This window comes from Pteronotus mesoamericanus, unplaced genomic scaffold, assembly GCF_021234165.1.
Source record: "Pteronotus mesoamericanus isolate MK-2021 breed Mesoamerican mustached bat unplaced genomic scaffold, CSHL_Meso_final contig_347, whole genome shotgun sequence".
NCBI lineage: Eukaryota > Metazoa > Chordata > Mammalia > Chiroptera > Mormoopidae > Pteronotus > Pteronotus mesoamericanus.
The window spans coordinates 17,589,124-17,615,068 of NW_026555137.1; the positions used below are offsets into that span (position 1 = coordinate 17,589,124).

The window sequence follows — 25,945 nt, forward strand, 5'->3', positions numbered from 1 at the left end:
GAGGCGCCCAGTTTAACGGTCTAGTCATACATTATAACTTTTTGGAGATTCTCAACGGATCATAATCCCTCCTTCATCTGGTAATTATTAAGGGATACATTACTACATTAATTGGTAGGTTGAAAACATGAGTTTCTGAAAATAGTGTCTCACCCTGTCACTTGAACAGTACTTTTAAACATTCCTCTGTATTACATTATTTTATTTTTACACCAACTACATTGAGTTGGTGGGAGAGACACGGATTGAGGATCTGAAGGAACAGGTGGGGAGACTGAGGCCCTGGGCTATGCCCTTGGGTGGAGTTCACTCAGTTACTAAGAGGTGGCAGATCGGGGCAAGAGTCCAGGGGTGACATGTGGCTATTTAACCCAGATGTGTAATGACACCCTCAAGTACTCTCTGAGTTTTATAGGTTGGATGAACCCACAGCTCATCAGCTTCAGAAGAATCATCAAAATTTAGCAAAAAGGTATAATAATTACATGTATGGGTTTTAAATGGCATTTTAAGAAGCAATACAATAATTGGCAGCTTCTGCTCCTCAGATCATTAAACAAGTAATGTTGGCAGCTAACGAGCAATTGAGTTCCTGGCGCAGTCGCGCGGATTATTTACAACCAGGAGAACATCGAAATGGGAATGGGGGGCTTGGCTCTTAACAGCTTCTCGTGCCATTTACTTGGAATTATAGCCTCATTTGCTGAGAGAAAAAAAAGAAGCGTGAACACAGCCTTGCTTCTGAGTTAGGGCTTTGCCTTTCTCAGTCAATACATCTTCCCCGGGAATACAGGTGGCTGTGTCTCTATTAAGCCCGAGGGAGGAGATAGATCATTCAGGCAGCAGAAATAGCCCTCGCTCAGATGTGAATAATCTTTTTCAGAACCGCAGGAAAATGTCTTAGGCTGGCGGATTGCATGACGGGCCTCGGTTTTCTGTGGAGCTCTTCCCTCAGCTGGGGAAATCGGCGAGTCCCAAGTTGACTGGACTGGGGGCTCACCTTGCGACCTCCCTGCTTCCGGATTACTCCTTTAGGCCCTTGGCGATGGGCCTTCCAATCAACAGATATCTCCCCAGGGGTGGGGCTGGCAGAGGGGAGGTCATCATTCTCTTGTAACTTCTGCGTAAGGTGTGATTTCCGTTTCCTTTCGTGCTGCACCCCACAGCAGGGAGGGCCTGAGGGAGGAAAAGGTGCTTCCCTTAGGATCCTGGTGGGCCTGCTTCAGTACCCTCAGAACAGCAAAGCCTCACTTCATTAGGCAGAAGCCACAAGGACGACAAGCCTGCTTCCCAGGAGGAGGCTGTTTCTTTGTCAAGGGTTGGAGGCCACGCCCTTGACATTCTTAGAAGCCCCAGTGAATGAAGATCCTAAGGGAAGCCCTTGAGTCTGTATGGGGCCTTTTGTCTGTCTGTCTGAAAGTTTCTATGATTCATCTCCCATCCTGGATTTGGTCAATGGAATGAGGCCTTTTCTTAATTTCAGAATCATTGGCTATAGCTGTAGAGACTAAGAATAAGAAACGGTTTTATTTTCGGACTCAGCAAGTCCTACCTTCTTTACGTTGAACACAGTATTCTTTAACGGCCCTCTCTCCCCTTGCAGTTTATCACAGGCAGCGACCAGAAGCCAGTGGGCGCTTCTGTATTCTGCCTGGAATCTCCTTGGCTACACGATGAACTTCATCAAGAACTCTTTTCTCTGAGACCTCAGTTGACTATGTTTCCAGACTTTCTGTCACCACATTATGTGGGTCCCCTTTTATCCAGCTGCTAGTGATACTTTTCTTGCTCCCCTTCGAGCCTTCACAGAGGCCTGTTCAGCTTCTACCTGGTCCCAGTGCCAATGCCTTGGGTTCTTCTTTAGAAGATTTTACTTATTTATTTTTAGACAAAAGGGAGTGGAGGGAGAAAGAGGGAGAGAAACATCAGTGTGTGGTTGCTTTTTGCATGTTCCACACTAGGGACCTGGCCTGCAACCCAGGCATGTGCCCTGACTGTGAATCGAACTGGTGACCCTTTGGTTCACAGGCCAGCGCTCAATCCACTGAGCCACACCAGCCAGAGCTGATGCCTTGGACTTAAGGGGTTTGTTCCAGCAGCACTTCACTCTTAGATACCAAAATCTGCTCACCTTATTGATGGCTGCATAGGAGACCAACCTCAAGGCTTAGTGACTTAAAACGCCACCAGTCATTTATTTTTCCCGTGAATGTACATCCTGGCAGACACAGCTTGGGGGGGCTCGACTGGGCTAGAGACTCCACGTCCAAGGTCATGTGTGCATTTGGCTGGCAGGTTGGTCGCTCTGTTGGCTCCCGTCGCTGCGAGCCTCACTGCTGCCAGCCGGGCTTCCCTACAGCATGGCTGCTAAGTTCTCAGGGTGCCCCAAGACCCCGGAAATGGAAGTTCCTTATTCCTGAAGGCCTCGATGCAGAAACTGGCATGCGTCTCTGTTAATGTGAGGTCAGTTCCCCCAAACTTATCTTGAGGCAACAAACATTGATTATATCACACAGTCCCTGAGGGCAAGGGGTCTAGATGCAGCGTCGGGGGCGGCTCCAGCCCAGGGACTGTCCTGGTGTGGGGTGGGGCTACGGCCGTCGGCCAAGCTCCCGCCCCTGGCCCTGTCGTAGAGCCGCTCATGACATGCGGCTGATTTCCCCAGGCCAGGTTCCCTGAGAGTGAGAGCAAACAGGACAGAAGCCGATCACTGTGCCTTGTTAGGACTCAGTTTCCAAAATGAGTGGGAGACCACCTGGCCAGGAGGTGACCCCTTGGCCAGCTGTCACTTACAGCTGAAGGTTCCTGGCTAGTGCACCAGTAGCAAAAGGACGTGGTGACTTCTACCTCCGGTTAATTTCGCGTCACGTGCTGGCTTTGGCCCCACATGACTCTGCAGCCTCCTGCCCACTGAACGAGGGTGGACGCTCCTTGGTGGTAAGGATTCCTTTGTCCCTCCTGCTTTCAGGGCTGAGTTCAAAAGCACAGAATCCTGCCGAGTCCCCTCCCCAGGCCATTTATCAACCCTCACCCTGGAGGTCTGGCCGCTGTCACGGCTAGCTCCCGCCCAGCGAGACGAGCAAGGAGAAGCTCGTCTCCCCGAGGCCTGGGGCAGGGCTGACCTAACTGCCCACTTCGGGGCCTGGCCCTTGGGCCTCGCCGTGGATTTTCTGGGTCCAGGTTAAGAGGCCTCTTTCCCCAGGAGGCAGCCCCAGCCCACCTGGGTGACCTGCCCTCCTGGAAATGAAATGAGAGCAGAGGCCTCACGAGGCGCTCGAGCCAGGGAGCTGAGCCTGCACAGGGGCCCCTTCACTACTTTGCTGCCCTCGCCGGGAACTCTGCCCCATCCCAGGCCTTGACTGCCATGGCCCCTCACTAAGCTGTCGGCCCCTGGGCGCAGAGGGAGGGGATGGGCTCGGAGCCTTCCACGGCGCCAGCGGCGGGTGTATGGCTGACGGGTTCTGTGGCTAAGATGTCAACACCGGAAGTGCGGGCCTGGCTCCTCTGGAACTGTCCTAGGTCCTGCCAACAGCTGAGTGGCCTCCGGTGAGGAGCGCTCGCGTTTGAGCCCAGTCGCAGCTGTGGCCTCCTCACCCCTCCTCCCGTTCCCAGGACTTTGCCTGCCAAGAAACAGAACATATTTATGGGGTGATAACCCACGTTTATGACTCAGCGACTAGCATCCGTCCTGCCTGCCACCGGCCTCTGGCGCGGATTTGGCCTTGGACTCTGGGTCGGCGCTGCCGCTGCGACGCAGTCCTGGACGGGCTGCAGCTCCGGCCCGGGCTCCGCCTCCATCTGGGCTCCCCAGCCTGACTGGCAGCGCAGCCATGGCCTGGCACGGGGCCTGCCGCCCCCTGGCCCCTTCCGCTCCCCGCGGGTCAGGGACCGGTGCCTGGCCTCCGAGCCACCGGTGCTGACAAGGCGCCTGCGCTTCTAGCTCCAGCCTCCCGCACCCGAGTCCTCCGCTGTCAGCGATCCGGTCCATCTGTTGCGTCACCCTGCTCTGTTTTTCTTGCACTTTGCCTGATGTCTGGCACTCAAGAGACAGTCAACAAGAGTAATTTTATTTTTTAAAGGAGCCTCATTTATGGATGGCTCATCCCCAGGACTTATTATTTCCATGCGTCCTTCAGGTGTCTCCTCAGTCTGTAGTATGTTTTCTTTCCCACATGCCTTCTGTTGCCTGTTTTCAGAAAATAAACAGTTCAGGTAATCATTTACTCTTTTTTTATTTTTTAGCTGCGGTTGACATTCAGCGTTACATTAGTTTCAGGTGTACAGCATAGACATTTATATAACTTATGTAGTGATCCCCCCGATAAGTCTAGTACCCACCTGGCTCTGTGCTTAGTTAGGACCATATTACTGTGTTCCCTCAGCTGTACGTTCGTTCCATCCTTGTGACTGTTCTGTAACCGCCGATTCCTCCTTCTTAACGCTCTGACCTTTTTCACCCAGCCTCCACCCAGCCTCCTCCCACCTGGCAACCATCAGTTTGTTCTCTGCATTTTTAGGAGTCTGTTTCGGTTTTGTTCGATCATTGATTTTGTTCTTTAGAGTCTACATATGGTGCAATTGCATGGTACCTGACTTATTTCACGTAGCATGTTTTCCAGGGCCGTCCATATGTCGTGAATTTTAACCTTTCATGCTTTTTATGGCCAAGTGACATTCCATTGAATCTATGCACCGCATCTTCTTTGCCACATCATCTATTGATGAGCACGAGGTGCTCATTTTCCCTATTCCCTATTTTGCAAAATTCCCTATTTTGGCAATTGTAAGTAATGCTGCAGTGAACGTGGGGGCGCAGGTATCTTTTCAGGTTAGTGTTCTGGGTTTCTTCAGATAACTACCCAGGAGCAGAATTGCTGGGTCGTAAGGTAGTTCTGTTTTTAGTTTTTTGAGAAAACTCTGTACTGTCTTTCATAGTGGCTGCACCAACTTGCGTTCCCACCAACAGTGCATGAGGGTTCCTTTTTCTCCACATCCTCACCAATGCTTGTTGTTTGCTGAGGTATTGATAATGGCCATTCAAAGAGGTGTGAGGTGACAGCTCATTGTTTTTTTAATTTGCATTTCTGTGATGATTAGTGACTTTGAGCATCTATATATATATCTATTGGTTATCTGTATGCCTTTTTGGCAGAACTGCCTATTCTGGTCTTCTGCTCATTTTTTAATTAGATTTTTTTGATGTTAAGGTGTATGAGTTCTTTATGTAGTTTGGATATTAACCCCTTATCCGATGTATCATTGGTAACCATCTTGTTCCATTGGGTAGGCTGTCTTTTCATTTTGTTTATTTAGTCATTTATTCTTAAATAGCATTGTCAAGATGTCTCTGGCACTCCGAGCCATTTTTTTTAAAAAAGATGGCTCTGCCCAATTTGACTTTCTCTTTATAGAGGATAAAATTATCTACATCTAAAATGCATTAGTTGCAGGCATATGTGTCTAAATGGCAGCCTGAATTCTTCTTTCTTAGCTTATGATTTTGGGGGAACTAAGAAAATTCTAGAAATAAACTAGATTTCCTAGATAAGCACAGAGCATTTGCTTCTCTCTAAAAATGTCCATGATTTGGGTCAATGGCTGGAGGAGATGAGAGGCTCAGTAAAGATTTTTTCAAAGGAGATGTCTGGCCCTGTGGAAATGCGTGCTGCCCCACCCATGAGAAGAAGCAGAGGCTGCTGGCGCTCAGAGCCCTCGACAGCGGGAGAGTCCGCCACTGTCACCTGCTTTTTGGCAGAGACCCAGCGGCAGGCAGAGGAGTGAGGGAGCTGTGCAGTGGACCGAAGGAAGCTTCCAGGTGTGCTGGTTGGAGGCTGCCGTCCCGGGGAAGCAAGAAGCCGCTAATGAGGGCATCCTGTGTGGTTTCATGGGGAACGTGTCTGGCTCGCTCTGGCTGGTGCTCAGTGGGAAGCAGGGACAACAATTAGGGAAGCTGTCAGTTATTAAGCAGCCATGGCCATTTTGACCAATTGTTAGGGAAGCGATGTTTGGCTTCCTGAGTTGTTACTGGAGACGCAGCCTGGCCTCCTGGGAGGAACAGCAGGCCCGCTTCCTGGCCTGGTTATTGCAGACGCGCGCGGCTGGCTCCCTGAGGAGGTTGCTATAGATCGTGGGTCAGAGTCCTCTTTCTATCTGTGATCCGGCCTCTTGTGTTTGTATATTCACCAAGCACCACGTTTTCTCAGACTGTTAGAGGCAGTCTAAGTTTTTAATCCTCTGTTTCCCAGCATTATTCTTCCCTTATCTTCTCTATGAAGTAAGTGATGGTCTACAATGCTTGGTGTGCAAAACCAGTCATGGGGCTCGGTCCAAGAAAATGCTGTTTGCTGTCTCAGGAAATTACGGTGACTGAAAGCAGGAGCTAAAGCTGAGAGAAGATGGTGAATTCCAGCTGTAAGGAGGCTCCGTGGGAAGGAGCCGTGGGGGCCAGGGCGGGCGGTGGCTGCGCTCATTCGTTGCTTCGGTGCAGCTTGCCCAGCCCCCCGCAGGTGCCCGGGCATCCCTGGGGGAGTCCCCGCACCAGGAGGGTGCCGCCGGGCCTCGCCACGTGGCTGGAGCTTGGTGTGCCTCGGAAGGTCTGGCATTGTGGAAAAAGAGGCAGGACTCTCTTATTATTTGTGGGGTTTCATGATTTTCAGTACTGGCTTCATTTTTCTCCCAGTCAAGAAGTATCGCTGAAATTTGGGTAGGGAAAAGCAGGCAATCTCAGGAGGATCTTTGCAAGTGGGAACGTCTTGTGGCCCAGGCAAGTACTGTGAGGGTGGCGTCCCCCCAGGCGAGGGCGCAGTGAGCCCTGGGGACGGCAAGGGAAACAGCCCACCTGCGCACAGGGTTCCCCAGTTCCCTGCTGCTCCATAACTTTGTAGGTGACTCATGGCCACTTGGCCCAGTTGCTCATTGAGCTGCATTTGGTGCAATAAACACCTAATGCAAGGTTGGAAGAACGAAGTTCAAGTTCAGTGACCTCACGTGGGATGCCCTTGGTGACCTTGGGCTGGTCACTGTCTGGGTCCCAGTTTCCTCACCTGGAAATCAAGGACAATCCTGAGAAGACCCTCTTCCTGGATTGTTGCAAAGACTAAGTGAGACAATTCATATAACAAGAGCCTGTAATCCGTAAAATCAGGCTCTCAGTTAATGGCCTCAGTGAATGACCTGAGATACTGTGAAGTGTGTGGGCGGGTGGGGGTAAATACGTAAACTCAGAGGCTGAGGATAAAGTTAGAAACAGCAGGGTGGGTAAAAGCAGCTTCGGCTTCAGTGTACACCTAGAGGTTTTTAATTGTGTTATTTATAGAATAAAATATTTTGACAGGTGCTTTGAAAAAGCTCTGAGTGGACGCTCAGGTGCACTCCTCTTGCTGGGAGTCGGCCTGCAGCTCTGCAGTGCGGTGGCAGAGGCGGGCCATCCGTCTCCATAGCGATCCTCCTGTGGCACTGAGGAAAGGGCCCATTAGAGCGAAGGAGATTGGGGTCACCGGGCCACTGATGGGACTCTCTTCAGGGATCAGCGTTTATGCTTTTCTGAATTCCCATCACGGAGCTCTTGGCCAGAGTCAGCCAGCAGCGAGATTTACCTCGCAGGCCTGGAACCGAGGCCAAACGGCGTATGAAATATTAACCAAGGGCAGCGTAGCACTTTGTCACGACTTGCAGTTTTGATATTAACTGTCTTTTTGGGAATTCGGCTCATTCTGTGTGTGTAACACTTCCACGTCTGTCACTGTGCATTTTCCCAAGCCATACTCGGTTGGCTCCAGGAGGGGACCCAGGATTTAATTCACGACAGCTCATGGCTGCGGGCTTGCGACGAGCCGCAGGCGGGTCTGAGGCGGCGTCTCCAGCAGACCTTCGGCGCAGGCCCTCGCTGTCGGTGGTCCCTTCCGGTTTGTTTGAGAGGCCTGTTCTGCCTGAACTCTTCTCAGGAGGAGGTTGCGCACTGTGACGCACTTGGCCTGGTCTTGGGGGGCGCAGCTGGTGTTAAATCTCACGCTGGAAAACGGGGTCCAGCAGAAGGGCTGAGGCTGCCTGAGCCCCGGCGGAGGAGGGACGTTGGAAGGCAGGACACGGTGCTTCTGTCTGCCCTGCCCAGAGGGAGACAGTCACCCCTGTGGGAGTCGGTGGGGTTCCCCCCAAGACCTCCGGAGAGCAGGGCAGGTCACCCCACTGGGGCTCCCCCACAGCCGCCCGAACTTGGTCATTGTTCAGGATAGAAATCACAGATCTGGGAAACGTCTTCGTGCATTTCTATTGTAACACAGAGGTGGTGGAAGTCCTGTCCACACCCCCGTCAGGACTTTGTTTCTCCTCAGAGGGTCCAAACCTGCCAGCTTGGCCTTCGCGGCCCCCCGGTGCTAGGAGGCCCTTCTTGTCAGGGTGGTCTCCCCTCAGCCACGCGCCTCCTCCCACCCGCTGAAGACAGGGCTCTTTGCTCTCTCCCCAGGCTTCATAGCTCTCTTTTGGCAACTCGAATTCTTCCCTCATGGAACCTGCCTCCCCCTCCCCCTCTGGAACAATCTCTCCTCCCCAAGCTCCCCTAGTGCATGTTGGCTTCTTTCTTGCTATAATCTCCTCCCCTTCATTTAATGGTAACCTTCTGGGAAGCAGGGCTTTGCCTCGCTCCTTTCTGCACTTTCCCACGACGTGATAGACAATAAATAGAGTCTCAAGACATTTAGGTAATCGCAGAATCGGAAACGGGTTGTCAGGGACAGAGGTGATACCAGCTGGGTGTTCAGAGTGCCCTGGGAGTGGGAGAACATCTGTAGCCTTTCCCATATTTATATCAGATTGAAATGTGCCTATTAAATAATAATAATAGTAATAATAATGAGTAAACATCGTGGTTTAGTACTTAAGAGGAGTTTTGTTTAAGTTGGAAGCTTGCCCTGTATTTTATTACTATCTAAGCTTCAGCAGGATATTTACTTCTCTAGATTTCAGTTTTCTTGACTGTAGAGATAACAACATGTATTTCAGTGAACATAAAATGCACCACTATTATTTTACATACTACTAAGAAAAAAGTTGCTATCTATTAAACGATGGTCAGTGCTTTCTGTGGCTTAGACTTTCTGTTTTATACTTGTTGAAATAGTTCTTTTAGATGCCTTTGGGCTGTTTTAAAAAGCACATGTCGCTCTTTGAAAAGGAAAATGTAAAGAAAACGGATGGGTTGAAGTTTTTCTAAAATGTCCTCATATTCAGAGTCTGAGCTCTGAAACATGTTTCGGCTCCAAATAGCCGAGGCCCCTGTTGTTCCACGTGACCATCCTTTGAATCCGTGAAGCTGTCGGTGGTGCCAGCTGTTTCTCCTCCAAGACTAAAGTGCTCTTTCCTGGGGAATTTTCTGCCAAGGCCCTTACACTGTTCTTCAGGTTTTAGATGCACGGGTTTTTGCGATCTTACAAGCCCATGCCAGCAGAAGGGTTTCAGCAGCACCCAGGACTGAAATGGCCCTTAAATGGTGTGGACAGTCAGCCAGGCCACCAAGAATAACAGTCACATAATAACAAGTTTGTTCAGACTACCCCCTGGCTAACAGTGATTGTTAGACACGTCCCCAGATCAGAGATGTTACCGTGTTTCAAACAAGCACATCTTAGAATAGTGTGAGGCACTACCTCCCTCCCAGGGTCGTAGCGAGATTTTAAGGAGAAAAGGTGTGTGTAGCTCCTATGGGGACCACGGCTATAATAAACTCCCATGGAGCTCTCATGAGTGTGATATATTTATTAGTTTATGCTAAAGTTTTCATATTTCAAATTTCCCCAATATACAGCATGACACAAAAGGAGGTTTACATTTGCGAATACCCAAAACACAGCATTTATTGTTGTACTGTTATTTATATCATTTTCCATATAAACAGCTGTAAACCTACTTTTGCGCAACCCTGTGTTTTTCCTTTTTTATTGAGGTAATGACCATATCCAGTGGAATGTGCAGGTCTTGAGTGTCTAGTTCTATGAATTTTGAACGTGTGGTATCAGCAACCCTATCAAGGTATTTTCTTCACCCCAGAAACATCACCCTGTGCTCCTTCCCAGCGGTCACAAGGCCCCCCACCCCTTCCCCAGACAGCTCTGTTCCGGCCACTTTTCCCATGGATGAGTGTTGCCTGTTCTAGAACCTATAGCAGTGGAATCATGTGGTGTGCATTCTTTTGTGTGTTTTCTTTTTCTAGATATTTCCACGTTACCATGTGTCTGAAGAGTTGGCACCTTTCTCTTGCCGAACACTCTTCCACCGTGTGGACACTTCACTGTTGGTGCATGTTCTCGTCTTGATGGACACGTGGGTTGTTGCCAGTTTGGGGCTGTCATGAGTAAAGCCACTATGAACATCCGGGCACATTTTTGATTGTGTTTTCATTTCTCATGGGTAAATACTGAGACGTGGAATTGATGGATTGAAGGATAGGTGCCTATGTTTAACTTCACGAGAAACTGGTTGCACCATTTTACACTCCCGGGGTGACTGAAAGTTCTGAGTGCTCCACATCCTTGCCAAGTAGAGTTTCAGTCTAGTGCATGTGAGCCATTCAAATGGTTTTGTCGTGGATTCTCTATAGCTTTAATTAGCATTGTTCTGGTGACAACTGGTCAATGACACTTTTTCATATGCTTGTCAGCCATTTGTATATCTCGCTTTGTAAAGTGCCTGTTAAATCTTTTGCCCACTTTCCAAAAGGGTTGTGTTTCAGTTATTGAGTGTAGGATTCTAGTCCTTTGTCACTTATATGTATTGTGGGTATTTTCTCCCAGTCTGAGGCTTCCTTATTCATTTTCTTAATGGCATTTAGTTTTGATGAGTAGAGGTGTTTAAATTTAGATGAAGTCCATTTATCCATTTTTTTCTTTTATAGTTAATGTTTTCTGTGTCTTATCCAAAATTTTCGCCTACTCCCAAATCAAAGAAAGATTCCCTTATATTTTCTTCTAGAAGCTTTATAGTTTTTGCTTCTATAGTTAGGTCTGTGATTCATCTCTAATTACATTTTGTGTATAGTTTGAGGTGTAGGTCAAGGTTAATGTTTCCCCCATTGAAGTAGCTGAGGTTCCAGTATCATTTGTTGAAAATACGCTCTTTTCCTCATTGACTTGCTGGGGCACTTCGGTTGAAAATCAGTTGACTGTGTGAGCGAGGTCTGCGTCTGGACTGCCTCTCCCTTTCTGTTGACCTGGTTGTCTATTTATTCCTATGCCAGTGCCATTCTGTCCTGATGTGCGGTAGCTTCAGTGTTAGTTCACATTCAAATAGTGAATGTCTTCTTATTCTGCTCTACCTTTCGAGAATTGTTTTGGGCTAACTAGGTGTTTGCATTTTCTTTCACATTTTAGTATAAGCTTGGCAATTTCTACCAAAGACCCACATGAGATTTTGATTAGAATTACATTGAATCAATCGATCCATTTGAGGAAAATGGAAATCTGAATTCAGTTTTTCAATGTATGCATATATAGTATATCTTTCTCATTATTTGTTTTTTTTAATTTCTCTCAAGTTTTAAAATGGTTTTCTGTGTAGACATCTTACACACGTATCTTTAAATTTTATCCACAGGTATTTTGATGTTTAAAATATTTCATATATGATATGTAAAAAAAATTCATCTTCCAATTGTTTGCTGCCCATACTTACACATACAAATTGATTTTTGTATATTGACTTTGTATCCTTCAACTTTGCTAAATTTGTTGTGCCATATACTTGCTCAGTGCTTTGCAGAGTTGCATAGTTACTCTTGCAGTCACTTAGGAAGCAGGCGCACTCACGTTTTGTAAGAAGTTTGCCGGAAATGACATATGGTGCATTCTCTGCTCAAGGTCATTCGGCGCGCCACTCAGAGTAACAGGGGGCTAGGATTTGAATTTACGTCTCTCCTGGATGCCAGGCCCAGGCCCTTTCCATCTGACATCATATTTCACCTCTTTGGCACTTGCTATTTGAACGTCCTGATACCACGGGGCTTGTCTGGCATGAATTGGCCGTTGGAAGCCTCAAAACAGACCTCCCAAGAATAGGGCGGTAAAGAGACTGGTGGATGTCCAGCTCAAGGGGGATGGTCGGAGTCCTTCTAGCTTCCTCCACAGAGGCCTGTCTGTTGCAAAGTTCTCCCCCTTTACCCACCGTTAGTGCTCGTTACTGTTGCTGAACCTTCTTCGTGTGTGGATGCTGTAAACTCGTTTTCCCTCCTTCTCTCCGCATCGCGTTGCAGGCCACCATTTCGGAACAGCTAAGGAGCTCACGGAGGAGATCAGGTCCTTGACCTCTGAGAGGGAAGGTCTGGAGGGGCTGCTCCACAAGCTGTCGCTGCTGAGCTCCAGGAACGTCCGGAAGCTGGGGAGCGTTCGGGAAGATTACAGCCGGCTGCGAAGGGACCTGGACCATGGGAAAACAGCCCACGGTAAGAAGTCCCAAGTGTTGCCTGGTGACGTATGTATGAGATTTATTGTGTGGAGTGGCCAGGCAGGTCACTCTGGGCTTCACGTGGACATCACTGTGCAGGGCGGCCTGGGCCACACCGCACTTCTCTTGGACGGTTTTCTTTTTTTGGCAGAAGCCTTGGCTGATGGGGTAGAATTTCTTGGCAGCTTTTGTTGTGCATCACATGTGACGTCCTTTGTCCTTTTTTCCTTTTTCTGTCTTCTTCCCCCTCCTCTCCCTGGATTTGCTAATGGCCTTGTGATTGTTTGGAGCAGTCTCTCCCTTGGCACGGGCCTTGAGAGTTCTCTCTGTTTGACAGTTATCTTCCTTTTGTTCCTTGGCTCTGTTTTCTGGCACGAACAGTCACAGACGAAAGCAGGCTGATGCTGAGAGAACCGAGAAAAGACCGTGAAGCGCTCTTCCCTGGGGGAGCTTTGCTGGGAGCCTCTTTCCCAGGAGGATGTGGGAGACGCCAGGGCGGCCTCAGCCAAGGCAGCTGCTCGTGGGGGGTTCATGTCCTCCTGTTCTCCCCCCGCTCCCATTATTAACATCGACCCAGGGCATCTTGAGGTTTGCTCCCTGAGGGATGGTCTCAGAAGACGCCAGTTCAGTCCAAATTGATTAAGTGAAAAACTTACGTCTTAAAAAAAAAAGGAAAGAATTTATGATGATTTGGTTTCTAATATGCCGAATGAAATCATAAGAAGCAAATCCAGATTTAAAATATATTAGATGTTAGCATCTGTTTCTTTACCAGCAAAATGAGAAGAATAATATCTACCATGTAGTTTGAAAAGGTGGTATAGATTAAATGAGGGAACTTACAAAGGGTGTGTGTGTATGTAGGTACATGCCCTTGTATTTTCCCTGGGAACTCCAGGTTCCTGGAGGGCAGAGGTTACACGCAGCATATCAGGGTCCCTGCATAAATGTTGTTTGTCAGGAAAATGAAAGACACACATACCAATAGCGACTATATTTACAAAGTAGGCTTATTGCAAAAGAAGTAAGAAAAGGTGGGGGATATTAGGTAGCTAGATTTGAAATCAGCCAGCAGAAATTAGGTGTGTCATTTAACTAGGAAGCAAATTCTTCTGAAAGGCTTGCCAAATTTTATAGAGGCTTCTTTGCAGAGTTAGGGCGCTCATTGTTACCTTGTCTTTTTAGCGATGGGCACCCTTATGTTGGCTCCGAGAGCTTCTTTTTTAAAAAAATTTTTCTCTTTCTCCCCAGCCTTGTTTTTGTCAAATGTGTAACGAGAGACTGTGCATTTGAGCCTTGGTCTATAACTACAGTACTGAGGAGGAGCAGCACACTCCCCCAAGATGACCTATGGTCTAAGAGACCATAGGAAGGAGCATTGTATATTTTTAATACATTTTTGCTACCAACTTTTAAAAATTGGATAAACAAGGAAAATGATGAAATTTCACATATCTTCACCATACAAATTTTGGCACAAAATGAAGAATATACTCTAAGAATAAAGAAGATGTGAACCAATTTAGACAAATGGAATACAGCAACATTTTCATTTGAACAGTTGGGCTCTCGAAAGCCATTACTGTCTCTCTTTTTAAATTAAAAAGAGCCGCACCGTATTGTTTGAGTCTCGTCATTGTCACTTCGCTAACTATTTTGAAAATGATGAATAAAACATAAATAAACGGACGGAACGAGGGGTTGTTAGCATGGAGGCCTCTAAATTGCAGAAGGCTCTGCACTGTGGTGAAGGCGTTCTGGGTCTTGTGCTTGGATTCTGCTGGATCAGCTACCCTTTCCCCACGCTTTTGCCTGGAGGTAATTTTTAAGCAGTCAGAGGGGGCTTGGCTGGGGCTGAACCAAATGAATATCCTTGGCGTGGTGAGAGTGGGCGAGGGGGCAAATAAATAAGTAAATAATGAATTCCTTCGTTAGGTAAAGCTTTTATCTCTTGAAAGACAGTAAAACTAGGCCAACGTCTGTACGCTGTTCTTTGTTGGGTTTTGAGAGTTGAACATTCTGAGAGTGCTCTCAAGTCTAACCAAGTTGAGCAAATACAAAGGACTAGGAGGCATAGGCGTTTGTATACCACGAGTGGACTCCTTTTAATCTCACACAAAACCTTTTGAAATAAGGCTGTTTAGGAAACGAGCTCTGTGTCGTCGGGCTTAACAACAGACTTTGGTGTCCAGCAATGGCTGTAGAACGCAGCTTTCGGGAGGAAGGGGGAGCTCAGGGTGGATGAGTGACTCCAGGAAGACCAGGGCCCCCGGCTCTCCTGTTTTGCCCGTCTGTGCCCCTCCGCGTGTGACGTTTGGGCTGAGATGGCTGACCCCGCCTCACGGATGCCCAGGCCCAGCCAGGGGTTCTGTTTCTACAGCAGGTGGCGCAGCCCAGTCTCAGGGAGTTTGCAGGGTTCCTCGGGTACCAGGGAGCCGCCTCGTGACGGGAAGTGTGCCTGGGATGCTTGCTCATCACGGTGGACTTGCTTTGGATCACTGACAGTACCCTGTACCTTGTGTCTCTGGCTAGATTGTTCTGTATTTTCCTATGAAAAATGCATGCTTTTTTTGCCCAAATTTTTGAGGGAAAAATAAGGATGCGCATTATACATCGGTATAATGATTACATACCATGGGTGTAAGAATGGGTATACCAACCCTGTGTATAATGCGCACAAAAACGTGGGTGCACGTCGCACACGGCAAAGTGCGGGAAGTCCGTTGAGGGCAGAGCGCGTTTCTCATGTTTCACTGGTGTCACTGTGGTGTCCATCATGGTGTCCTTAGAAATGGTAAATATACCATAAACATTTGTTTGTTTCCGGGGACCGGATATTCTTTTTATTTTTAATTACAGACCCATTCCTTGGATCTTCTTTTTTAAAAAATTCAAAAATTTATTTTCCAATTTAATGAGAGCAGCGATAAGCTTGATAGTCTTTCACGGAAGGCGCTTGAGCTGTCTGAGGCGGGACATTCCGAGTGGGGTGTCAGTAGGTAGAACAGGGTGATGAAAGGGACTGAAATAGGCCGAAGTGCTCGTGGGCAAAGGGACCCAGAGATCGGCACTGGATCCGTCAGCTTCTGTCACAGCAAGGCCCGTCGTTGTGAAGCAGAGAGAAAGGGTTCTGCTTTAATCCGTATCAGCTGTTTCTTGAGACGTCGGGAGGACATGTTTGAACTCTGAGCAATTTTAAGTGCAGTGAAATAAAATCAAAAGCCCAATCTATCTTTCAACCCTTGAATGCATATGGAAATTCACTGTAAACCTTTAATTATTGTGGATTTCAACTTTTTTTTTTTAAGGGAAACTTTTTTGCTTCATCTGCTTTGCAGAAAAAAGGCAGCTCTGAGATTGACCCGATTTCCATCCCTTGCAGGTAACCTGTATTGTACTTTACTAATGTTGTTGATTTTGCACTGGAACTCAGATATAAAGGAAGCAGACATCAAGGGGAGAGATTTAATCACAGAATAATCAGGGCTAGAATTTTAAATAGGACATCATTAGCATGTTAATGCATTTCCCCACTTTCTGCCTCCTGCCCTCCAAGAAAAATACTATGGATGTAGCTCAAAAACCTGACTGGGTCTGTGACCCAGTGAACTGCCAGGAACCCAGCAGAAGATGCTTAAAAGATGTTAAAGGATTGTTGGTGAAAATATCAAAGAGCAGGGTTCCATTTTTTCTGGGAGCGATGGCTGGCTGTGTCCAGCTTAAACTCATTTGCTTCCCAGGGAGTGAGGAGGAAGTGGCAGGCAGTCCAGGAGTAATCAAGCTGGAGAGGAGTCCACTTGTGAGTTAGGGTTTAGGGCCGGTAGCTACCTCTTGCTTTAGGTTAGAAGGGCCGTATGTCCACGCTGACACAATCCTGCTCTTGTTTTTGGACGACTTGGTAATTTTTGAGCTTTCAATAGCTAGTAGAAGTAAGTGTGATGCCCTCCAGTGTGAGATATTAGCGTCTTTAGCTCTGAATTCCACGAGTGAAGCTTCTTTCAGAAGCCACCTCACACCTAGTTAGAAAAGGCTTTCAGTTGAGAGATTGTGTGTTTCAAGTTTCACATATCTAGGAACTGATTCTCTTTCCACATTTACCAGGTGTATTTAAAAGTGATTTCCAAGAAAATTAGACCAGAAGAATAAAACTTGTGTGTCTTTTTTTTTGTGGGTGGAAGAAATAGAGAACTGGAAAAAAATATATATATGTATATGTAAAAGATATAGCCCTGGCTGGTATGGCTCAGTGGATTGAGCACTGGCCTGCGAACCAAAGGGTCACCAGTTTGATTCCTAGCTGGGGCACATGCCTGGGTTGTGGGTCAGGTCCCCAGTAAGGGGTACACGAGAGGCAACCACACCTTGATATTTCCCTCCCTCTCTTTCTCCCTCCCTTCTCCCATCTCTCTCTCTTTATTTATTTTACAAATAAAAAACTTAAACATTGGGACAGAAGGAGGTGCTAATGACAGGTGTTAATTATGTTGGTTGAGAATATGATGTAATAATGAGCTTCCTAGAGGCCAGAACGGAGAGGCAGTTGAAGCAGCATTAGTCCTTCCTGAAAGCAGCTTAAGGCACAGGGTTTTCAGGAATTCTTAGATAGTTTTTTTTTTTTGAAAGCATACTAGAAGGTCCTCATGACTTATAACAAAGGCCAATGTACTTTTCCTGTGTCTGTTACCATCCCTCTCTGGGGGGAAAGTTGAGGGATACTTTCAAAGACAAGGTTCATGATGGATAGACTGAGACGCAAACGTCAGATCTGTGGGTATGTATCTTTTTTCCCCACACAAAACATCTGGTTTTTCAGCAGATTTTTAAAAAATTCTCACCTAAGGACATGCTTGTTAATTTTAGAGAGAAGGGAAGGGAGGGAGAGAGAGGGCGAGAAACATCGATAGGTTGCCTGTCACAGACCCACCCCACAACCTGGGCATGTGCCCTGATCAGGAATTGACCCTGTGACCTTTCGGTTTATGGGATGATGCGCCAACCCACTGAGCCGCATGGCCAGAGCCCAGCAAATTCTTAAGAGAGTCATTCAAAGTTTGCTCAAAGTTTAAGAAGATGAAGTTAACGTATCACACCATGGAACTGAATTTGTGAGAGCTCTGGCTAATTAGGGTTAAATATGGAATCTTCCCGCGACATGACGTGATTCGCAGCGGAGACTCAGAACCTGAATGATGGCTCGAGGTCATATTCTGCAGAGTCACCGATGTCACTTCTTTCCTTTGAGCTTTGATGACAGCCTGCCCTGTGGACACCTTGGCCTGTGGGCCAGAGAGTGACAGAGCTCTCGATGACGAAGGACCACACTCTTGGTCTTAGAACCAGATGAGAGTTGCAGGTTCTCTTTGTGCGGGAACTTACATGCTATATGGGAGCTGTTTGTGCCTGCCTTTCTCAACTGGAAACCTTTGTGTATATGAAAAAATATATGTAATGCAAACTTTTGGAGGAAAACTTTGAAAAAATTTCAAAATCCTTTCTTGTCAGCTGAGCTTTCACATCTCAGCATTTAGTCTTTGATTTATTATTTTATTAGGATCCCAGTTAAATACATATCTGCATTTTTAATTTCCATGGTTTTTCTTTCCAAAAGTATCCTTGTGCCACTGTTAGTATGGTTATTTCTCGTCAGCCACTTTTGCCTGTGAATTTCGAAGCCTGAAATTTGCAGTTAACCTTCTTCCTCTTTTTTTAAATAACCGTGACAGTTATTTTGGGAGACATCTCCACACGAGTGCAGAAGGCCTATATAGGCTGTGGGGGGCCCCAATGTAGCTTCGGTTCTGTTGTCTGCCCATCTGCGTAGCACCTGGCATATCTGAAGTTTGATGAATGAGCGATCTTAGTAAGTCACTGAAGTTTCTCTGCTTCTCAGTTGCTACATGTAAGCGCAGCAGAACCAGATCTCTAAGTTTCTTTTTCATCCATCTGTCCATCCATCATTTCAGTAAGCATTTATTGAGCACTTACAATATGCCAGGCACCCTGCGAGGACTTCCTGGTCCAGAATTAATCAGGCAGACCCTGAGGCTACTGGGCCACCTTTTCATCTAGTTCCCTCTGATCTTGAATTCCCATGATTTTGTCCAACTTTGTTCATTTTTTTTCTCACTCAGCTATTTCTGATCTCCTCCCCCCTGTTTTTATCCGTGTAATTTTTTTTAGAAGTCCTTGCTGTTGTTACTTCCTTCTCTGTTTGCTTCCTGTGCTTCCTTAACTAAGGATGCTTCCGTCGCACAGCCGCTAGGGGGAAACACAATGAGGATTTGAACTGGATTTCATACCCAGTGGCAGTGGGCCGTTTTTGACACGCTAATCTGGAGCAGGAGCTTGGTTCTGTGTAATAGGGAGGGTATATGTGGCTCTTAAGTCTTTGACAGACGGCCTGCGTTGTGGATCGTTCTTGGCAACCAATGTCTATCCTACTCTTTCTGCAAGTCATTTGGACTCTGGGCTTTTGACAGCATTTGCGTGTGGGCACACACACACACACACACACACACACACCCGCCCCCCCGCCCCGAGATAAGCTGAGAATGGAGGTGGGTGGGCCTGCATGATTTTTAGCGGACAGCCCACGTGCCGAGGTTGGGCAAACGGATTACTCGTCGCATGGACTGTACCATGTGCTGCAGAACGGTTCACACCCTGGTCTCTGGTTTTTGTGCAGTTCTTCCTCCTTCCCCTGTTTTCAAATGTTTCTGGGTGGGAGCAGTACCTCCTTATTCAACAACGTCAGTGGTATCTTATGATTTGAAAATGTGTCATTATTGTTGTGAAAATTAGAATGTAATTGGAATTAGTAGAACTTAATGGTCTTACTCATATTATCTCCTATATGGATCCTTATGGGTTTAAAAAGGCATTGTTTTAGGATTTCTTCTTCCGTGGCTCTTCATTGCAGATATTCCGCGTGATTCGCTGGCCTCTCGCTGTGTGCAGAGGCCAGCTGTAGCTGCAATGGATCGAACGTGTTCTTTGAAAGGAAGGAATGATTCCCGTGCGCTGTCACTTCCTCTTCAGTGACAGATGTTGATTGCTTTCCTTTTTGTTCTTAGGCTCTTACTCCAGCCCACAAAAAAATCATCTCATTGATGTTGGTGTCCTGAAAGGAGAGGTTTTATTCATTTTTGAAATTTCTAAGTACACTCTTTATATTGATGCCTGAAATGATGATCCACTTATCTGCAATTTTATTATACCAGGTGGATCATTTAAGTTGATAGGAGGTTCTAGCACACTTAAGACAATCGCCCGTTCGTTTTTGTTAAAACCCAAATCCTTTATTGTTGAAGGGTGACCAAGAAGGACTTAGCATACTATACCAAATGAGAAAGAAGTTGAACTATGGCAATTGACTTGGGTATACGTTTGTTAACTTTAAATAATTTTTTGATATATTTTCAAAGGCCTGTTGATAGTTCTGCTTCCTATTTTAAAATGCTTAAATATCACTGCTTCCCTTTGTAGCCCTATAAATATACATCCATTAATAAGGAGATTGATACACTCTCCTGAGTTTCTGGTAGAGAGTTACTACCAGCCCTGTTTGCCTACAAGAATTTACTAACATGTTGTCCCTATTGATTACAAGATACTCATTCAACTTGCAAAATTTGATGGCCATCTTTCTAAGCTTCTTTTGAGTGAATGTTTGATCTTTAAATAAAACACCATTTAAAATATTCTATAATGCAGGGCTTTGAAGAATTAAGACAGTTTTTTTTTTTTAAATCAAGTTCAATTTTGTGAGGTTTTGCAGCACTTATTTGACTGGTGCTAACTATGACATCTTTATGCTGTCAGTTTTTTCAATGATTAATTTTGTAAGAAATACCTTGTTTTCCTCGTTGGCCGTGCCCTGACTGATGGCTTCCTGCCATTTGCGCTGCGGACTTCCTCCACTTTGAAGCGGCCATATGTTTAGCAACCCAGGAGAGACACGATTTATTTGAGAGATTATCATTTGTTGTTAATTTGATTTTTCAGGTTTTCTTAGCTCTTGTAAAGGAGAGGGCACGATGATAAATGTTTCTTGCTCTGAGTGCTTTGCTGCCTTGGAGGCCCGCTGTACTTTTGTGTTTCGGGGTGGCCATTCTGCCTCATCCATTTTCCCCCCAGATTTTTATATAGTCGGGGAGGGTTGGATCACTGTGGGTAGACAGTCCTTAGTCATTGCACGACAGTTTAACATTTATAGCATGGCGAGCAGAAGCCATCAAGAGTTGCTTCAAGATCTACTGACTTGACATCATTAAAACTCTTAAACCAGGTATGTTCATATTTCGCATCCTCACATAGTTATGGAATGTAATTTTATTTTTATTTTGACATTATGCTTTCCAAAGTCTTTATAAGTCATTAATGACAGATTGTGTACTTTGCTTTCAGATTTAATTATAACCAAACCTTTTAATTCTCTTTTCACTTGCCAAAATGATGTTGAACTTCTGGTTACTTTAGCCTATTTTGAACATCCCCTTTTTCTATGTGTTACACTTCATGTATCCCTAAATATTATATTACTCTTCCCCAAGAAAGAACACATGCAGCTATTTTATGATTTCAGCATGTACTTAAAGAAGGGAAGCCTGATGTGGCTCAGACAATGTGACCGAAATCTTGAGCTTGTATTTTATTCTCTCTGTCCCAGCACTTGACTTTGGTCCACATGTCCCAGTTGTATTGGCAAGACAATTACAACTTGGCAAATGTCTGTTTGCCCTTCTCCCAACCCCATTCCATGCCCTCCCCTCCCCGCGCTGAGACTGAGGAACAGTAGAGGCTGCATACCAAACTCCACGTCTGCCCTGAGCAGGTCCCCTAACTCTGAAACTCCCCTGTGGCCTGGAATCCTGAGAATGAGTTAACGCTTGGAGGCGAAGTAAATTTTCCTTTAGACTATACAAGAACCCTCTGAAGTTGGAGCTCATAAAATTGCTGAACTTACTCCAGTAGTTGTTTTTCCATTTTTAATTTATTCCACAAAGACGATCATATTGTTTATCACAAGGAGAAAACCCATTTTTAAAACTGAACAAAAATTGTCCCATAGACACCTTCCCCAGCGGAGCCCCTGGTTTCATTTTTCGTTGCTTCTCAGTGCCTGGAGCCGGGGTGGGTTTCCCGGCGCTGCACCCAGAGTGTGGACGGCACTGTCCTCGTCCCTCCGCCCCTAGCCTTCTGCCACAGCGATGGAAGCGTCGCCTCTCTCAGTCCTCCAGCCGATCTGCTGAGGTCAGCTTATCCTCCCTGTGCTACACAGGCGCAAACAGGCTCCGCGAGCCCGGGGAGCTGCAGCTGGCGGCCAGGAGCCGGGAGGCGACTCGGGCCCATCTGGCTCCAGGGCTACACGCCTCCTCGCACACTTACGATTCCCGGTGGCACCGTGTCATTCTGATTTGTCGTTTATGATCTTTATGGTATTCCTAGAGTCAACATGCCACTATTTATGTACCAAGCCCCTTATTTTGATGTATTTAATGATGTTATTCATGCTATGAATTCCTTTCTGATAAACGGGCTAGTATGGAATTACTGGGCCTAAGAGCATAATCAGTTATATGGCTCGGTACATGATGTAAATTGACTTTCAAAAGGATTGTACCAGTTTAATTGATACTACCAATACTGGCTATTATTTCTTTTAAAATTATTAGTATAATAACAACAATAAAGTGTTTATTTCGTTCCTCACTTTTGCATGCATTTGACTAATAGAGAGGTTGAACGTGCTACTTTTTGTACCTTTATAATTTTTTTCATTGTGTATTACCCATGTACTTTTTTCATTTTTGAGTTCTTTTCATCTTTATATAATATGGTTATTATATATCTTCTGTTCCTATTTGTGTGTGTGTGTGAAATTAACCCAATTATCCTGATTAATAGTAGGCCACAAAAAGGTTCTTTATAAATAATGATAACATGTTGAGATAACAGTTCACCGTTCAGAATGAATTTGAAACTTCTTAAGACAGTAGGGTACAAATGACTTAAGAAGCGACAACAGAGATAGGTCTTCTTGAGTAAAGGCGGCGTGTCGCCACTGTGTGAGCTAATGCTCATTAGGCCTGGCCTTTCAAACACCTGTGACAGATAGGAGACTACTGCCGTTGGGACTGTAATAAACCAACCTGACAGTTTATAATAAATCTTGGAAGGTAATAATGCACATTTTCCCCATGATTAAAATGCAGAAGCTGAGAGAGGTGTGTGGTTTCATGGCCGTTGTCTGACTTTATCTGCATGTTTAACACTTCACTGTCTTTGGCCTTTTTAAAAAAAATTCCCAATTTTCTTCAATAGATCCATTAAAGAAACAGCGCCTGCCCATAGGAATGTTTTTCTTCCAAAGCCAGCAGCCGCTTCCTGGGCTGGCGGACAGTGTGTCTGTTGGTGGCGCGCAGCCGCCGAAGCTGTAGCTTGGGGAGAGAGTGACAGAGCGTGGGAGATAAAGGGCGTCCCTGTCCTGGAAGAATGCCAGACCTGTCGACCTTTTAAACTGTCACCGGCTTTTCAGGGAGAGCGGCTGGCTTTGCGGCACTCGCTCCCCTTCCCTCCATCGACAGTGAGCAGCGTTGGGTGTTAAGCCACAGATCGCTTTCCCCTGATTATGTGTCCTCATAATAAATTGCTAGGACTCGGGCTCCGTGAAAGCACCGTCCTGCCTGTTGCAGCTGTTGGGCAGGAGATTCTCCCACCACGTCTTCCCATGGCCGTTTGCTGCTCCCTATCAGCTTCTGTGTTCTTGTCTGGCTTCTTTCCTCCACCTTCGGAATGTCCCAGACCCTTCCCTACCCTTGCGCCTCCTCCCTGCATCCTTCTCCGCTTAGCCCTGGCTGCCCCCTCTGTCCCCCTAAACTTCCCATGATCTCCGCGGGCTCTGGATGAAGGATGCAAAGCCTCCCCAGGAGGGGGCCCTGGGAGCTCAGGTCAGCACGTCCTCTGGCCGCAGACCGCCCGGACTCTCCTGTACCAGCGTTCCGGGTCTCCTGTACCTGTATTTATAGTCAGCGTCTCTTTGTCCTTGCCCTGCCGGGGGCTTGGCCTGATACCAGGAAGGTGATCATTACCTTTCCCTTACTGTTCCATGATTATTCATTCCACTTTGCTGTGTTTCATGCAGTAGCGTCTCCGAAGAAGCCTGAAGACTATAAGCAAATGCCCTCTTTGGTATCGAGAGGGTTTTGTACCATATGAAATTTGGAGCACATTTTTCTCAGAAGTCCTGACATTAATATTCATCATGAGCCCCAAAGTAGAAGCTATTATACTTTAGCATAATGAAGTTTACCATATGTTTCAAAGCCACTTGCGGTCATGGTTCTCATGATGGCAATTAGGAAGGCCATCTCGTCTTGCCAAGCTCTGTTAGGTACAGAAACCAGCTCACGGCCGTCTGTGTGAAGCATGTCGGGGCACTCGTGTGCAAACACAGGGCAAGACACGAGACTTCTTATCCCAAAGGGCACCTGTTCGCATCTAATTACCAAACACGTCACATGCCTGCTATTTGGCCTTAGGTGATAATATGGACGTAGAAATGGAAACTTCTAAAGCAAATTCTCCTCTGCATTCTCAATGACCAAATTACGTGAGGTCATTTTCCTTCCCTGAGGCATGACGCAATGGGGCCCCGAAAACGTTGGATTAGAGCAATTTGGCATCCAGACAGAGTTTGTGATCTTTTTTCTGCCTTAGTTAAAAAATTGATGGTCTGCATTCAGCATGGGAACAGCATTGTGTTTAATTCTCCACGTAGGGACTCTGATGAAGGGACAGGGAGGAGCCGAGGAGGGGGCGTGAGTCCAGGGCAGGTGGGCTCGTGGCGCTCGGAGAGGGGTGAGTCTTTGTTGGAGCTTGCAGGCAGTTCTGGGGACCTGAGGCGTGATGTGGGAGCAGTGGCCACGGAAAATGCTTCTTAGTCTGGCTTGGGAGCAGCAAATTAGGTCGCCAGAGTTGAGATACTAATGTATTTCTACGTATGCAAACTCTTTCATTTCCTTCCTTCCTTTCTCTCTCCCTCCCTCCCTTTCTTCCCCTCCCTCCCCGCTCCCTCCCTTCCTTCCTCTACCCTTTATTCTTTCTTTTATTCCCCAAGCTGTTTGTTCTGAATTATGAGAGGCTAAAACTTCTTTATTCAAGCTTTCAGAATTCACGGGCATTTATAATGGATAGGAAAGAGGGATAAGAAAGCGTTGGGTTCATCCGTGCACACACATGTTCTCTATAGTTTTGAAATTCCTTACTTGGGAAAATAATGGAGAAGATTCTGTGGCCCATGAAACATCTGATTGTTGCCATTTGCTGTTATTAAAAGGCTTAACTTAAAAAATTAGTCTGGTAGAGAGACTCCTAGACGGAGAGCTGATGACAGCTAGCGGAAAGGGGAGGTTAGGGGGTGGGGGCGTTGAGCAAAAAGGAAAAAGGACTCACGGGCATGGCCAACAGGGTGCTGATTGCTGGGGGGAGGGGGGCCTAATGGGACTAAATGGTAATGGAAAAAATACAATGAGTATTACATTAAAAAAATTAAAACAGTTTAACCTGTCATTTCCGCCTGCGTTGGTGGAACGCAGACACTGCAGGAGCCGCCTCTGCCAGGCCGTTTTTGGATGTGAGCTGAGTGGCCTCCGCCCATTTGCAAGGATTTGTGTCGGATTTGCCAGAGGCAAGGAATTAGTCCGCGCCCCTCAAGGTGCTAATGAATTGATTTTCATTATTTTTACTATTAAAAATGACCTGTCTTAATTGTGAATGATAGGGAGAGAGGAATAAACCATTCTAATAGCCCTGCTACCCCAGTGGCGAGAAGAAAGCCCACCGTACTTAGGGAAATAGGAAGAAAAGCCCAGTGTCCTTTGGTGGATGAATGTGGTCCGTCCACACTGTAGAATGCTACTCAGCAATGAAAGGGAACAAGCTGTTCGTACACACAACTTGGGTGCATCTCGGATGCGTTAGGTGGGATCAAAGAGGCCAGACTCCAAGGCGTTCTCCTGTAGGATGCGTTTTTATGACACTCTGGGAAGACAGACCCAGAGGGACCGGGTGTCAGAGCTGGGAAGGGTCTGGCCATGAAAGGCAGCACAGGGGGATTTTGGGGGATGTTGGAATTGTTTTGTGTCCCATCTGTGGTGATGGTCACAAGAATCAATCCATTATGGGTTAAAACCGTGGAGCTGTACACCGAAAAACAAAAAAATACACACAAAAAAACCCAGTAAAATTTACTCTGTGTAAATGAAAAAAAAGTTTAAAAAACTCTAAAATTTATAGCTCATTTATCGCATGCATTACCTGCCTTATCTCATTTAACCTGCCAACCGCCCTATGAGGTTGATGTTCTTATTATCTCTATTGTTAAATTACCGTTTACGGTTGTTATCACTGACTAGGCTCAGGGTTCTTGAGGTTGGGCCCAAGGTCCAGTCACTGCCATCAGCCGGGTGCAAGTCACTCCTCCGGCCCTGCCTTCACCCCGCGCTGCATGGCCCCC

At 46.5% G+C, this 25,945-nt stretch overlaps 1 protein-coding gene across 1 annotated transcript in view; it reads left to right on the plus strand.

The window, feature by feature from the left end:
- The window catches only part of DISC1 (DISC1 scaffold protein), a 274,150-nt gene that overhangs the window by 111,705 nt on the left and 136,500 nt on the right, over positions 1 to 25,945 (plus strand). Inside the window, exon 7 of the mRNA XM_054576751.1 lies at positions 12,239 to 12,427. Coding sequence (XP_054432726.1) covers positions 12,239 to 12,427 — 189 coding nt within the window. The remainder of the gene's footprint in view (positions 1 to 12,238; positions 12,428 to 25,945) is intronic.